Source organism: Merops nubicus, unplaced genomic scaffold, assembly GCF_000691845.1.
Source record: "Merops nubicus isolate BGI_N331 unplaced genomic scaffold, ASM69184v1 scaffold16015, whole genome shotgun sequence".
Taxonomy (NCBI): domain Eukaryota; kingdom Metazoa; phylum Chordata; class Aves; order Coraciiformes; family Meropidae; genus Merops; species Merops nubicus.
The window spans coordinates 1-13,549 of NW_008609080.1; the positions used below are offsets into that span (position 1 = coordinate 1).

At 39.1% G+C, this 13,549-nt stretch overlaps 1 protein-coding gene across 1 annotated transcript in view; it reads left to right on the top strand.

Annotated features, from left to right (window-relative positions):
• Positions 1 to 542: 542 nt before the first annotated feature.
• Positions 543 to 13,549, top strand: part of LOC103773145 (mucin-5AC-like) — a gene marked incomplete at both ends in the record, with an annotated part of 15,538 nt that continues 2,531 nt past the window's right edge. Inside the window, 19 exons of the mRNA XM_008940501.1 lie at positions 543 to 707; positions 2,241 to 2,351; positions 2,789 to 2,858; positions 3,607 to 3,744; positions 3,829 to 3,993; positions 4,756 to 4,850; positions 5,781 to 5,907; positions 6,447 to 6,702; positions 7,287 to 7,336; positions 7,995 to 8,095; positions 8,222 to 8,373; positions 8,901 to 9,039; positions 9,141 to 9,254; positions 9,575 to 9,754; positions 10,239 to 10,478; positions 11,071 to 11,227; positions 11,792 to 11,920; positions 12,352 to 12,493; positions 13,387 to 13,430. Of these exons, the coding sequence (XP_008938749.1) occupies positions 543 to 707; positions 2,241 to 2,351; positions 2,789 to 2,858; positions 3,607 to 3,744; positions 3,829 to 3,993; positions 4,756 to 4,850; positions 5,781 to 5,907; positions 6,447 to 6,702; positions 7,287 to 7,336; positions 7,995 to 8,095; positions 8,222 to 8,373; positions 8,901 to 9,039; positions 9,141 to 9,254; positions 9,575 to 9,754; positions 10,239 to 10,478; positions 11,071 to 11,227; positions 11,792 to 11,920; positions 12,352 to 12,493; positions 13,387 to 13,430 (2,575 nt within the window). The remainder of the gene's footprint in view (positions 708 to 2,240; positions 2,352 to 2,788; positions 2,859 to 3,606; positions 3,745 to 3,828; positions 3,994 to 4,755; positions 4,851 to 5,780; positions 5,908 to 6,446; positions 6,703 to 7,286; positions 7,337 to 7,994; positions 8,096 to 8,221; positions 8,374 to 8,900; positions 9,040 to 9,140; positions 9,255 to 9,574; positions 9,755 to 10,238; positions 10,479 to 11,070; positions 11,228 to 11,791; positions 11,921 to 12,351; positions 12,494 to 13,386; positions 13,431 to 13,549) is intronic.

A 13,549-nucleotide genomic window follows, 5' to 3' on the forward strand; every position in this document is an offset into this window, starting at 1 on the left:
AATATTAATTAGATAATATATTATATTATATTCATTATAAATATAAATTGCTCATATAAATACCATGGAGAATGTAACATTTAGGGTCAGATTGCATTAAACAGAGTGGGAGATCACATTTGAGAGGCCTGTGTGACAGATATATATTTCCAATATCACTTTAAGTACTGAAGTATTACTGTCTGTGTATGTGAATGCACATCTATTAACACAAGAACCACAAATTTGCATGTTATTTTCCAAGAAATACTTAACATATTCAAAGCTTGAGCCATGCTAAAGGGGATGAAGGGTGGAGCCTTCATTTAAATGGATACCAGGTTCACCAGGACTGAATTCTGTCCAAAGACTGGAAATAACAGCAACATATAAAAATTGGTTTCTATTGACAAAGGTGCCTCCCAACACTGATTCTGAGCTTTCAAAGCTAAGTTGGCTTCTTCAGAAAAAGCTTTAGAAAAATGATCAGTGCTTCAAGAGGGAAATGAAGGCATCAACTGACTTTATAGCCTCTGATTTCATTTGCACTTGCATCACCCAAGGTCACTAAATATCTTCTTCCTCCCAGTACCTGTGTTGGAGGTGAGTGGTCCTGTGTCACCCAGTCGTGCCCCGGGACTTGCAGCATTGAAGGAGGCTCCCACATTTCCACCTTTGATGAGAAGCATTATTCCTTCTTTGGAGACTGCAGCTACGTCCTAACCAAGGTAAAAATGAGTCACAATCCTTCCTCAAGCATTATGCTAAAGGAACATGCTTTAATTAGAGATAGTATTGTTTAATTAAAACTACTGGTAATCACATCAACTTTCTGAAACTTAGAGGGTCAACGTGGAGCCCTAAATGGATTTCAGGGGTCTGTCTGCTAGGGCTATACTAAATAAATATATTGTGGTAGTTTTGTATTCTTTGATCATCATTTAAGAACTGCAGTGGGTTTTTAGGTTCCATGAAACAATTTCAGTGCTCCCCATTAAGTTTTTAATTAAATATCCATCAGTACCATCCTTTTTTGTCACAGTTAATACAGTCTGATGGCTTATTTAATTAACAGTATTCCTAATAGAATTATTATTACACAGAATTCATGTGAAAAGCATTATTTCATTAAGAGAATCAACCCTGCAGTCTTTCCCAGTAAACACAGAGGAGTTTAAAAGCAAAATAAAGAGCAAAAAGCTCTAGAGTTTAAAAATGAAAAGCTAAGAAATCATATATGTATTCTAAAACCTAATTTAGAGATTAATGGCTTAGAAAAATACCTAGGATTTACCAGAGTTTTTAGATTAGTAGGGACTGAATCCTGAGTAGCTACAGCTAAAATAATTACTACAGATTTGCAGATTTTAGAGCTCTAAGTATATTTTTTGTTTATTTGTATTGGCTGAGTGATGTAAATTATTTTTATGAAGACATATTAAATGAAATCTATTCTCCAAAAATAATAGGCTCAAACTGAAAGTTATCAAGAAAGAGAACTATAAAAACTTAGAAATTACCTAGAATGAGGTAGTTTAGAAATAGACTAAATCAAAGAAACTTTTAGATGGGACTCACAAGCACTGGGCTTGATCCACAATGGGAGCCTGGATCAGATGGACACATTAAACTCCTCTTTTGGCACCACCATGTAAAATATGATCCTCAGCTCTGGAGGTCCAGAAAAACCCTAAATTTGGACAAAAAAAAAAAGTCAAAACCCCCCCATAATTTTAATATTAAATTTCCAGATGGCTGGAATACTACATCTCAGCTATCCTCAATTTAATCTTCATTACACCATGAAAATTATATGTTCAGAATTGCACCTCTCTGCATGTTTCTTGGTCATGTCTCAGCCATTAGGAACATTTTGACTATAGCTCACAGAACGCAGTCCAGTGAAAATCAGAACCCAGAGAAAAACTGAATTTTGCCTTTTTTTCAGTAGCTTAGTGAATTTTAACTTAATTTTCCCCTATGAGAGGACATTTAAATGCTTATTTCCTACCTGTTAGAATCATGCCCATATCACCAGGCTCTTTGATAACCCATTCAGTGCAGAAGAAACTGGAAACAACTTCCCTCATCTCCTAGGGAAACATCATAACCAATGGGCAAGAAAGGCACATCCCCTTCTACTTCTTCTCTAGCATCTTCTCATCTTACTAAGAATATCGTTTGAGTGTGAACCTTTTAAAAATAATAATATTTTAACACAACACATCCTTTTAACCATATATTTTGTTTTCTTCTTCTAGCTCTGTGACAGCAACGAATTCACTGTTCTGGGAGATATCTACAAGTGTGGCCTGAGTGACACCGAGACGTGTCTCAAGGGTGTCGCCGTCAGCCTGAGTGGAGGACAAACTGTGAGTCCCAAAGTCTGCAGAGAGGTTTTCACAGCTTAGTAGACAAGTAGTTCACAAGTGCCACGTAAGAGCAGAGCCAGGAAATATGCACTCTTTTGGTTTTTGTTTTTTTCGTTGGATCTCATTTGAACGTTATTCAAAGAAAAATTGAGCATAAAGTAGGTCTGTTGGAAGTCAAGATCTCAGCATTTTCTGCCATTTGGTTATCAATGGGCATTTGCTTGTTTTTGACAGTAGACCACAGTAATAACAATTAAAGAAATAATACAGGAATCAGAACATCTTCACAGTCTTCCCCCATTTTTTTCATTTTTTTTTTTTCTTTTCTCCTGAACAATACCAGATATAAATATTTTTACATCTAGATATAAAATATTTGGAAAGTGTTTTACCTTTCCCAAACCTGCTTGATAATCATTTCCTTTTCTCGTGGACAGAACATTGTCATCCAGCCCTCCGGCAGCGTATTTGTGAATAAGATCTACACACAGCTGCCATTCTCTGCAGGTAAGTTTCTCTGGAATGTTTCTCATTATTTTACTTTAAAATGTTATTACACCAGTTAACCTAGAGCCAAATTCTACCTTGGGCCACACTGCAGCAAACCCGAGGTACTCCAACACAGCACAGTCCCTCATTTTTAAAATAACAGGGTTTGCCTGCTCAACTCTTCTCAGCAGAATTATGGTCCAATTTTAGCAAGATCTGATTAAACAGAGATTCAATTCAAGCAAATAGTATCGTTGCACACTTCCAGACCCAAACATTGCTGTAAGAGAGGAAAAAGGAGTTCTGATATGCAACAGGACTCCAGGATCTCAGGTTGTTTAGTTCCTTGTGTCTCCTCTGTGCCTTTTCTTGATGCACATTCGTCACTGGAGAGTTTCTCTCACACCAGTTCTTCTCAGATCATGCTGCATCTGAACCAGGAAAGGTTCAGCAAACCATGTAATGAAAGCCAACCATGATGGGACAGAATAGACCCTCTTTGGAGTCTACCACTAAATCATGCTGTATCATTTTCACCAAGCAAAGGTGGCCTTTTAAATAGCAACAGAAGTGTGTGTTCTTCTTCTTACTTTAAAGCACTTGATTGAAAGTGGAGGGGTTTTATACATTTATTGCTTTGGGTGAAGACAGTGTAGTTTGGTGCTGGATTTGAAAATCTACATAGATCATCTTTCTATACAATGATCAGTTATTTCAGCTGCTCATCTCATCTGAAATCATAACTCTTATGTTCTTCCCTCCCTAGCAAACGTCACCATCTTCAGACCAACATCTTTCTTCATAATTCTCCAAACCAACTTTGGCCTTCAGATACAGATCCAGCTCGTGCCTCTCATGCAAGTTTTTATAGACTTGGACCCAGCACACAAAGGGCAGACCTGTGGTAAGTGATCTTATCCCAACCACCGTGCTCAGCAGCGTGCTTCATGCTGCAGGAGACCTTCACAGCCCATCTGCTTCCCCCTAGGGCTCTGTGGGAACTTCAATGATGTGCAGACAGACGATTTCAAGACCACCAGTGGTGTAATAGAGGGCACTTCAGCTGCTTTTGGCAACACTTGGAAAACTCGGGCTGATTGCCCTGATGCCAAGAACACCTTTGAGGACCCCTGTACTCTCAGCATACAAAATGGTAAGCTCAGCATGTAGGAAGCTCCTCTATTTTCTTTTAAGATGGAAAGAAGGAGTAAGCTGAGGAGTCACCAAGAATTGAGCCAAACTGATTCTGTGGAAATAAGAGTGGACCATTCACATACACACAATTTTCCTCTGTTGGCACCTGAAGTCTTCATTTAATAAGTAATAAATAGGATAATATTTTTGATATTCAAAATATTCCTTTGGATAAATAAAACAAGTGTTTTTGCCAGCTTAAGGGAAACTGGAACCCTGCAGCATATCAGGGATCCATTCCTGGAAAGAACTGGCTGTCATATAAGGAAAAAAGCTGTGCCTAAGGAAAAAACCCCACCTAAGGCTGGGTTCAGGGTGGTCCTTCCACTGTTGAACTGAGAACCAGACTTACAATTCAGAGCTTCATAGCTCTCAGGCTCTATTTCAGTCAATGAGATACATGATTTCTGAGCACTCATGAGCCACCCTTCTATCTTCTGAGATGGACCAGCATATTTTTAACTCACAGCATGAACCTTCCTTGCCAAAATTCAGCTAAGGAGGTTTTAGCTCACTTCATGACAACCCGTGACCTAAGAGCATCCAGTTTACGAAAAATACATCTTTCTGTAGAGAGGAAAAGAAAGACTGCATTTCAGCAAAGGCAGAGCTGAATTTTATAACAAAGTTAAGCTTCTGCAATTTCCCTGCAGGAAGCATTGAAACAAGAGTTTAGACAATGAAGTGCAACAGAAATTCTTAACCTGTTTTCAATTCACAGACCAGTATGCCCGGCACTGGTGTGGGCTGCTCTCTGACACCAAGGGACCTTTTGCTGCGTGCCACCCGACAGTGAATCCAGAAGTTTACCAGAAGGTACTTGGCTCTTAACTTTTCCCCATTTAAAAGAAAAAGACTCAGATTTCTGATACTAACACCTGAGGGAATAACTTGCCTGCTGGGAGGTGATGCATTCGTGATAGTTTTCAAGCCAAGGGTTCATTTCTATCTACACATCATAATACATATTCCTTTGTAAAGGTAACTTTCTTCCCACCCCCAGGAGGATAAATTTACAGGTGTCTTGCTGCTTGCCCATAATTTTAGGTACTCACCTAAATGCCTCTGCTGGGAGCTAGGACTCCCTGGACTCCTTATCAGGTCAAAGGACAGAAGCTGTCCCTCCAGAGGTATAAGGAAAGCTGTAGTAGGTACCTTAACACTTTGCTTAGTTGCTCTGAACTACTCTCAAAAGGCTTTTGCATAAATCCAAGGACAAGGCAAGAAACGTGTAAGAAGCGTCAAAGAGATCTAGAGAAGATGTGATCAAAAATGTCCCAAGAATGTTCAACAAATATCTTCTAGAATGACATTATAGTGACCTTGCCCAGCACAGCAACACATTAAATGACTTCTTATTTCCTTTGTTCCTCTGATGCAGACAGCCCAAGCTCCTAAACCTAAGCCCTTAAAGTTGGGTGGCACCAAACAGCCTTTACTTGTTCTTGGTATATATGACACAGTTGCTACAGACGGGGAGTAGCTGGGAAACCTACACCTGAAAAACATTAAAAAAAAGAGCAAGGACAAGAAAAAACAGTTTAAAACTCTAAAACTGAGCCTCTAATTACACACTGTCCTTGCAAAGACTTTTTTGAAAGTGCTTAATGAAATCTTCAAATGAAAATCAGGCACGTTTTCCTCTGCTTGGGGATTTTAGCTCTAATGAAGATGACACTAAAAAAAACAGAGAGCTGTGGCTTTGACCTGACAATCTGATGACCCTGTGTCACCCTCTGTCCCCAGAACTGCATGTTTGACACGTGTAACTGTGAGAAGAGCGAGGACTGCATGTGTGCTGCCCTTTCCAGCTACGTCAGGGCCTGTGCTGCCAAAGGAGTGGTCCTTGCTGGATGGAGGAGCAAAGCCTGCAGTAAGTTCTCCCTCTCTCTGCCTCTTTGAAATGAGCATCCAGAGTGCCCCACACAGCAGCTCTCAGGGATTCCCACAGTCAGCTGTGTTACAGGGTGTTTTAAGTGTAGCACTGACTTCCAAGAATTTGGGGAGGAAGGGAATGCCACAAAAGGGCAGCAGAAAGCAGGGAGAAATATCAAAATGAGTTTTTCTTAGATTACCTGCTCAGAATCAGCAGGAGCAACATGGACCTCAAAACCCTTGCAATAGGAATAAAATAAGTGAGGTGTTTCTCTGACAAAAAAATATAAAAATAAGAATTAAGGAAAACCACACCATTCATATAACTGAATTTTTCCTTTTTTTAATGTGGACAAAACTTGTATTTGTGACACATGTATAGGGGCAAATTCTGCTCTAACAGCACCAAAACAAAAAGAATTACACTATCAAGGCTAGCAGCAGAGCACATGCATTGCCACCTTTATCACACACACTTCACCTCCAACACAAATCTCCAATGAGCTACAAATGTTAACTCACCTTTTCACTCCCTAGCAAAATACACCACCTCGTGTCCAAAGTCCTTGCAGTACACCTACTTCCTGAACTCCTGCCAACCCACCTGCCGGGCTCTGAGCGAGCCTGATGTCACCTGCAGCATCGAGTTTGTCCCCGTGGATGGCTGCACCTGCACAAATGGCACCTACATGGATGAGAGTGGCAAATGTGTGCCAGCTAACGAATGCCCCTGCTACTACAGAGGGACACCTCTGGCTTCTGGAGAAGTTATCCATGATAATGGTGTTGTCTGGTAAGAGATTAGAAAACTAAAGATGCTACTGGGTAGAGGCAATCATGAAAGCACACACGTATTGTTCATTCTTGCCAAATCAAATGCAATAATTTCAGTAGAAAAAAAATCACAGATCCTTAAAAAATTGTTAGGACTCTCCATGTTTGGAGGATTGAAGTGCTACAGAAACTCAACAAACCATACTGTGGTGGGTTAGCCTTGGCTAGCAGCCCAACTCCCACCCAGCCACTCACCCCCCTCCACACATCCTTTTCTTGCTCGTGACTGTAAAATACTTGTTCTGTGGTGAAAGATGCTTGAGAATCCCATTACACGTTATTCCCATGATGAATGGAGTTGGAGCTATTCTGAAGGACAGTTCTTAACCAGGCAAATGGACAGAGCAAATCTGTGTTTATATAGAATTCACTTGTGCTTTGCCCTGCTCTAGTATAAGATATTTTTGATTGGTACAAACTATTCTAATCAAGGACACATTATCTCTGTTTTATCAATTTTTGGTTATTTCAAATTCATTAGGAAAGCTGAAATTTAACAAGGAAAAGCATAAACCATATCTATTCTCTTTTTTTTTTATATAGCACTTGCACCTTTGGAAAGCTGAGCTGCTCTGGAGAGAAACCTGAACCAGGTAACGTATCACTTCAGGTTTTCTTTAATTCTCCCTTGCCACCTTCACCCTTTTCAGTTCTCTCTCTTTTTTATCACAATGATGTAAAATCTACAAGTCTGAAATAAAAAAACAAACAAACAAAAAAAACCCAACCAACCAAACAAAAAAACTGATGACTTCTGTAATGTAGAAAATATTCCCAAAATATAAAGAAACTCTGTCTTACCTTTCAGGTGGCTGGAACAAGTTACAACTCCCTTGGCTTTACCCAGGGGAAAAGCATAGCTGGTCACCTCACTGAAAGTGAGGAAAAAGCTGTCCAGTAAATAAAATAAAAGTACTAAAAAAGCCTAAAAAAAAAATTACCAAGTAAACTAGAATCTTTGTTTTCTTGGGTGTTTTTGGAGGGACTGTTGTTTGGTTGTTTATTTTTCCCTCTGAAAATGTTTCATGAAGTTAATTAAGCATTAATTTCTGTGAGTAGTCCACGCATAAGCACACAGGAAAAAAAAACCAGATTAGCATGTCTTTAAAAGAATATTCAGTTTCTTTTTCTGGTTAAATGTACATATCTCACAGAGGAGCCTTTTTTAAAAATTATTTTTCAGTCTGCATAAAGGAAACACAAAGGGATAAATAAATGATCTCACATTTCTTGTGGCTTTTTTTCTTTCAGTCTGTGTATCTCCCATGGTCTATATTGACTGTGGCAATGCCAGTGCTGATGTGACAGGAGCAGAATGCCAGAAGAGCTGTCAGACCCTGGATATGGAATGTGTAAGTAGGGACTCTATACCCAGCTGAAAGCATGTTAAGCTGGGTCTCTTGTACAACTACCAGCTGCAGCTGGACTCTTCCACCAGAGAAATGTGTCAAGTCACATTCTCTTTATGGTCCTTGCAGTACAAAACCCGCTGTGTCTCAGGCTGTGTGTGTCCTCACAATCAAGTGTTGGATGGCAGAGGTGGCTGCATAGCTCCAAAAGACTGTCCGTGTGTTCACAATGGGGATTTCTACAACCCAGGAGAATCCATCAGGGTTGGCTGTAACAACTGGTAAGAGCATATTGAAAAAAATCTGATCTTCCAGCATCTGAACAGGAATCTGAGTTTAAGCTCTTGGTGAATTAGAGCACTTTATCAATATCAAGGTTTATCAGAAGGAATCTTATATAAAAGATAACCCACTTGGTACTTAAAAAACAAAACCTGTCTGTTTTTTACAACAGCACAGGAATCACAAGTGGCAGGAAAAGCAATTCTGTTTGGATGTCACCATAATTCACTGGAGTCAAGAAAGTTTTTTCTTCGCAGGCAATCCCTACATGCAACAAGATTTGGAAGTGTGAAAGATTTAAAGTATTTTCTAATCCAAATTATCAAGGACATTGTGAAGCAGCACAGTCACTGGGTAAATCCCAAAGGCCGTTGAGCTATGTTGCAATCCTGAGTAGAAGCAAACCTTATTTTTTCATTATAGGCTTAACACGTTTAAAAATCAGATTGATGTGCATGCAGGAATGTAAATATATCTTGTGTGCACGTCTGGTTTTTACATCTGGGGTGCTTTTTGTCTTATGTAGCACGTGTAGAGACAGAAAATGGCACTGCTCCCAGGAACCTTGCCTGGAGACCTGCTCTGTTTATGGGGATGGCCACTACACCACCTTTGATGGCAGGCGCTTTGACTTTGAAGGAGACTGTGAATATGTTCTGGTCCAGGTAACAGAGTCCTTCCCAAATTTTTGGACTGGTGAAGTCCCTTGCATTTCACCTATGACCATGCAGCATAGTTAACACCGACTTTCATTCCTCTGCTTCAGAACTACTGCGGTCAGCAAAGTATGAATCAGGGAATCTTCAGAGTCATCACTGAGAACATTCCATGTGGCACGACTGGAACCACTTGCTCCAAGTCCATTAAACTTTTCCTGGATGTGAGTATTTTATTTAATAAATTTTACCCTAATGTGCCAGAAGGATGGAATGAGCTGTCCCACTTCTACACCCATGCTAGAAGAGTCCTCCAAGACAGTGAAAATGTTACTGCACTTCTTTGTTCCCCACTAACAATTCTGCTTTCTTCTAGAGAAAGCAGACAAGGGAATTCTAAAGAGAAATTGCTTGAGGTGGTGGAATAGAATCATTTTGATAATAATAGAGTTATTTCAATAAAAGTGACTGGCAATATGTAAAACTGTACCCAGTAGGTGACTTTTTTTAATGGGCCTCTCACTTTTTTTTTTTCCTGTCCTAGAACTATGAGCTGGTACTTAAGGATGGACACTCTGATGTCATCCAGAGGGCCCCTGGAGGGAAAATGCCATTCCAAATGCGTTCCATGGGCATCTACACGGTGGTTGACACCACTGTTGGCGTGATACTCATGTGGGATGGGAAAACCAGTATTTTCATCAAACTTACTCCCAGCTTCAAGGTATGTTTTAAAATCCAAAACCTGGATAAAATTGTTCCCAAAACACATTGATGTTGTCTTTCAAAGAAAGAAAAAAGTGGAAATTTAGGCTGTAACTGGTAGACTGAAAGAGTAGCAATTGAATATTATCTTGGTGGAGTTGACTTGGATTGTGTACCACATATTTTTCTTAAATTATGTTATTCAGCAATGGTATAACAGCAACTACATCTGTAGCTTTCTTCATAAAAAGTCCTTACTGAAGAGGCAGGTTCAAGATTAAAGCTGATCATCTCAATACTAAGAACAAAAAACATGAGCCTACTTTGTTTGCTATCCTTATCCTCCTTAACAACAAGTTACGGACACCTCTTCATGAAAGGTATTTTAGGAAAACATCCAAGACTGCTACTGAAGAGGCCCAGATAATCTTAAATAAGAATTATCCTGAAGTCTGTTAGTTGCAGATACTGATCTTTGCCATTTTGTGTTCATCCCCATGTAGGGACATGTCTGTGGACTTTGTGGAAACTACGATGGCAACGGAAACAACGACTTCACCACTCGCAGTCAGTCTGTGGTAGGGAACGTGCTGGAGTTTGCCAACAGCTGGAAGGTGTCTTCTAGCTGCCCAAATGCCAATGGAACAAAGGATCCATGCACTGCAAACCCATACAGGAAAGCCTGGGCACAGAAGCAATGCAGCATCATTACCAGCGAAGTGTTTGCAAAGTGCCACTCCCAGGTATGACAAAAACTTCAGTTTAAATTCTCTTGAACCAGAATACATTAATTTTTTTATGTGGGATACCTGAAAAATACAACAAAATGCACTTTGTCAAAACTGACAAAGTGAAGTCAGACCAAACTCAAGGGAGACCTCATAGGAAGTATTTTCACTTTCATTTTTTCACCTCATGCCTTGAACTAATACACTAAAGAAGTTGATTTTGGTTTGTTTGGGTTTTTTTTTTAGTATAATGGACAACTGCAGATAAATCTCAGGATATGCTTGTTTTCTAAGGGCATAATTTTCTACTTATATAAATATCGGCCATCTCACATATATGACTGTGTGCTAGCTTGTAGTAGTGTAACTATTCTTTCTGCAAATGCTTCTTCAACATCAAATAATTCTTAGCATTACAACCTGCTAGTAACAGCTTGATTTGCTATTTTCCTCTTGATTTTTCAAAGCATTCTCATGGTTTCTTCCTTTCTTCTCTTGCTCACACATACTGAGTTGTCGGTACAGCTATTTTATTCAGCTTTTTATAGGACAGTGAATGCCTTTTCAAAGAGGACAAGTCCATGAAAACTCATGTTTTCCCCAACAGATTGAACCAAATGAATACTACCAAGCCTGCGTGGATGATGCTTGTGCCTGTGACACTGGAGGAGACTGTGAATGTTTCTGTACAGCAGTAGCTGCCTATGCTCAAGCGTGCAATGAGCTGGACATCTGCATTTCATGGAGAACTCCTTCCATTTGTCGTGAGTCTCACCTTACTACCTTTTTAAGGGGTCCAGAGGGAAATAAAACAGAGAAGAAAAAAAGAAGAACAAGTAGAAAGAAGAAAAGATAAAATTGTACTTGTAAGAGGCAATGCTGTATTCTAACACCAACAAAAAGCCAGTTGAGTAAATCACTGGAAGCCAGTTCAACTTCTTAAAATGAAACCATTGGTAGTAACTTTACCAATTGTGTCTTCAGTGTTTGATTTTCTTGTTCAATCATAACACACAAGAGGTGAACTATATTATATTATTCTCCTACCTGTCTGCATCAGGCTCAGTGTAAATAAATATTAGTGTATACTAGCTAAAATCAGTGATCCATTTAATGGATTTTTCATGCTTAATGTGTAATTCTGTTCTATGCTCTATAACTTTACTGGTGGTAGAAGTGTAACAATTGCATTAGAATAGAAATAAGGCAATATACCGTTCACCACCTATGTGATTATGCTGATCACATGGGATTTTTACTCAGCACAACTGAAAGACTCTAGAGCAAAAAGATCAGAGCTTTTTTTCTGTCTTTTCTCCTTCCTCCAGCTCTGTTCTGTGACTACTACAACCCAGAAGGGGAGTGTGAGTGGCACTACAAGCCATGCGGAGCTCCTTGCATGAAGACCTGCAAAAATCCAAGTGGGAGATGCCTTCATGAGCTGAGAGGTTTGGAAGGTAAACATAATTATGCATATCTCATTCTACTCATAAAAATCTAAAATGAAATATGATTAACGAAATTTATGTTACTCAATATATGACATGTTTATATTAGAAATTATAAGAAGAGCTTTTCTAATTAGGGTCTTGCTCCGTAGTGGATCATGATCTTGCTTGGAGTGAAGATAATGATAAAAATCTCCAAAACTTAACGCGCAATCAAAGAAATAACAGTAACAGAGTCTGAAATTCCACTTACTATGTGGGGTAATTTGGGGCAAGCAGATATAAACTGAGAGTTTATATCTCAGTATATAGAGTATATTATATATATCATTATATTATAACTCGACACTCTTATATATATTATTATATTAGTATAAGAGTGTGGATTTATTTCTACTTGTGAAAGGACTAGTGTCAACATAATTCATTTTTTATTGCAGGCTGCTATCCAAACTGTCCAAAGAACAAGCCCTATTTTGATGAGGAAACCATGACCTGTGTTGCTTATTGTGGCTGCTATGAAGATGGAAAACACTACAAACCAGGAATGCTGATGCCTTCAAAGGAGAATTGTCAATTATGGTAGGATTAGTAAAGATTTCTTGAACCTTGAGCTTAAAGTTGTGGAATTTATCATAATTTAAATGCATAATTTGTCATGTGTTTTTTTCTTAATATTTTCTTAATATTTGAAGTGGTGCAGTCAGAATGACAAAGAGCTTCACACAAAGCCTGTCTGAATCATAGAATGACAGAATGGCTGAGGTTGGAAGGGACCCTAGAGGTCATCTCATCCAACCTCCCTGCCTTGGGCAGGGACACCTCTCAACCAGACTAGCTAACCCGATGCTCATGGAGTTCACAGACAGCTTTGCTTGTACCATCTGTGTCATTAACAGCACTAAACCTAACCCATTAAAAACATCTCTATATTTGCTTATTTGGTGTCCAGATACCCTTGTTCTCTATAAATAAATTTGTCAAGATTCAGTTCTTAACAGATAATAGATAAGTTCCCTTTAAAAACAGAATGCCTCCTTTCATCTTTTGAAAGTCAGATGGAAATTCACTGTGTAGACTACCTCAATATCCATAATACAGTGGATCCTTTCTCAATGATATGTTTACTGCACTTCCCCTTCCAAAATCCAGCTAGACTTATCAGGGAGATAAGAACATTTCCAATCACCCCTCCCCACACCTTTTCCTAGCCCCTAAAAACACCAATAAGGAGACAGCATGTTTAGTATGTTGGTGTACAAGAGTTGACTTCCTTGCCAGAAAAGTGAGTGATCCTACCTAACCTCAATTTGTACAGCAGAATCGAATATCTAACTCAGACAAGAAAGGGTCTTTCTACATTTAAACACACAACGAATGTCAAATGTTCAACAAAAAAAGAAAAAAGGAAATAATAAAATGATTTCATGAACCAATATATTCACTTTCATCATCTTTTTTTTTCTATTTTCCAGTGAATGCACGAATCACGGCAAAAAATGCACATACAACGTCTATGGTATGTTGGCAAAGTTGTTTCTATCTGACTAGGGTGCATTTGAGGTACTCTGTGTGTCAGACGCCAGGGAATAACACTTCCTTTCCATTTGCAGAATGTTACTGCATTTACGAGGGAAA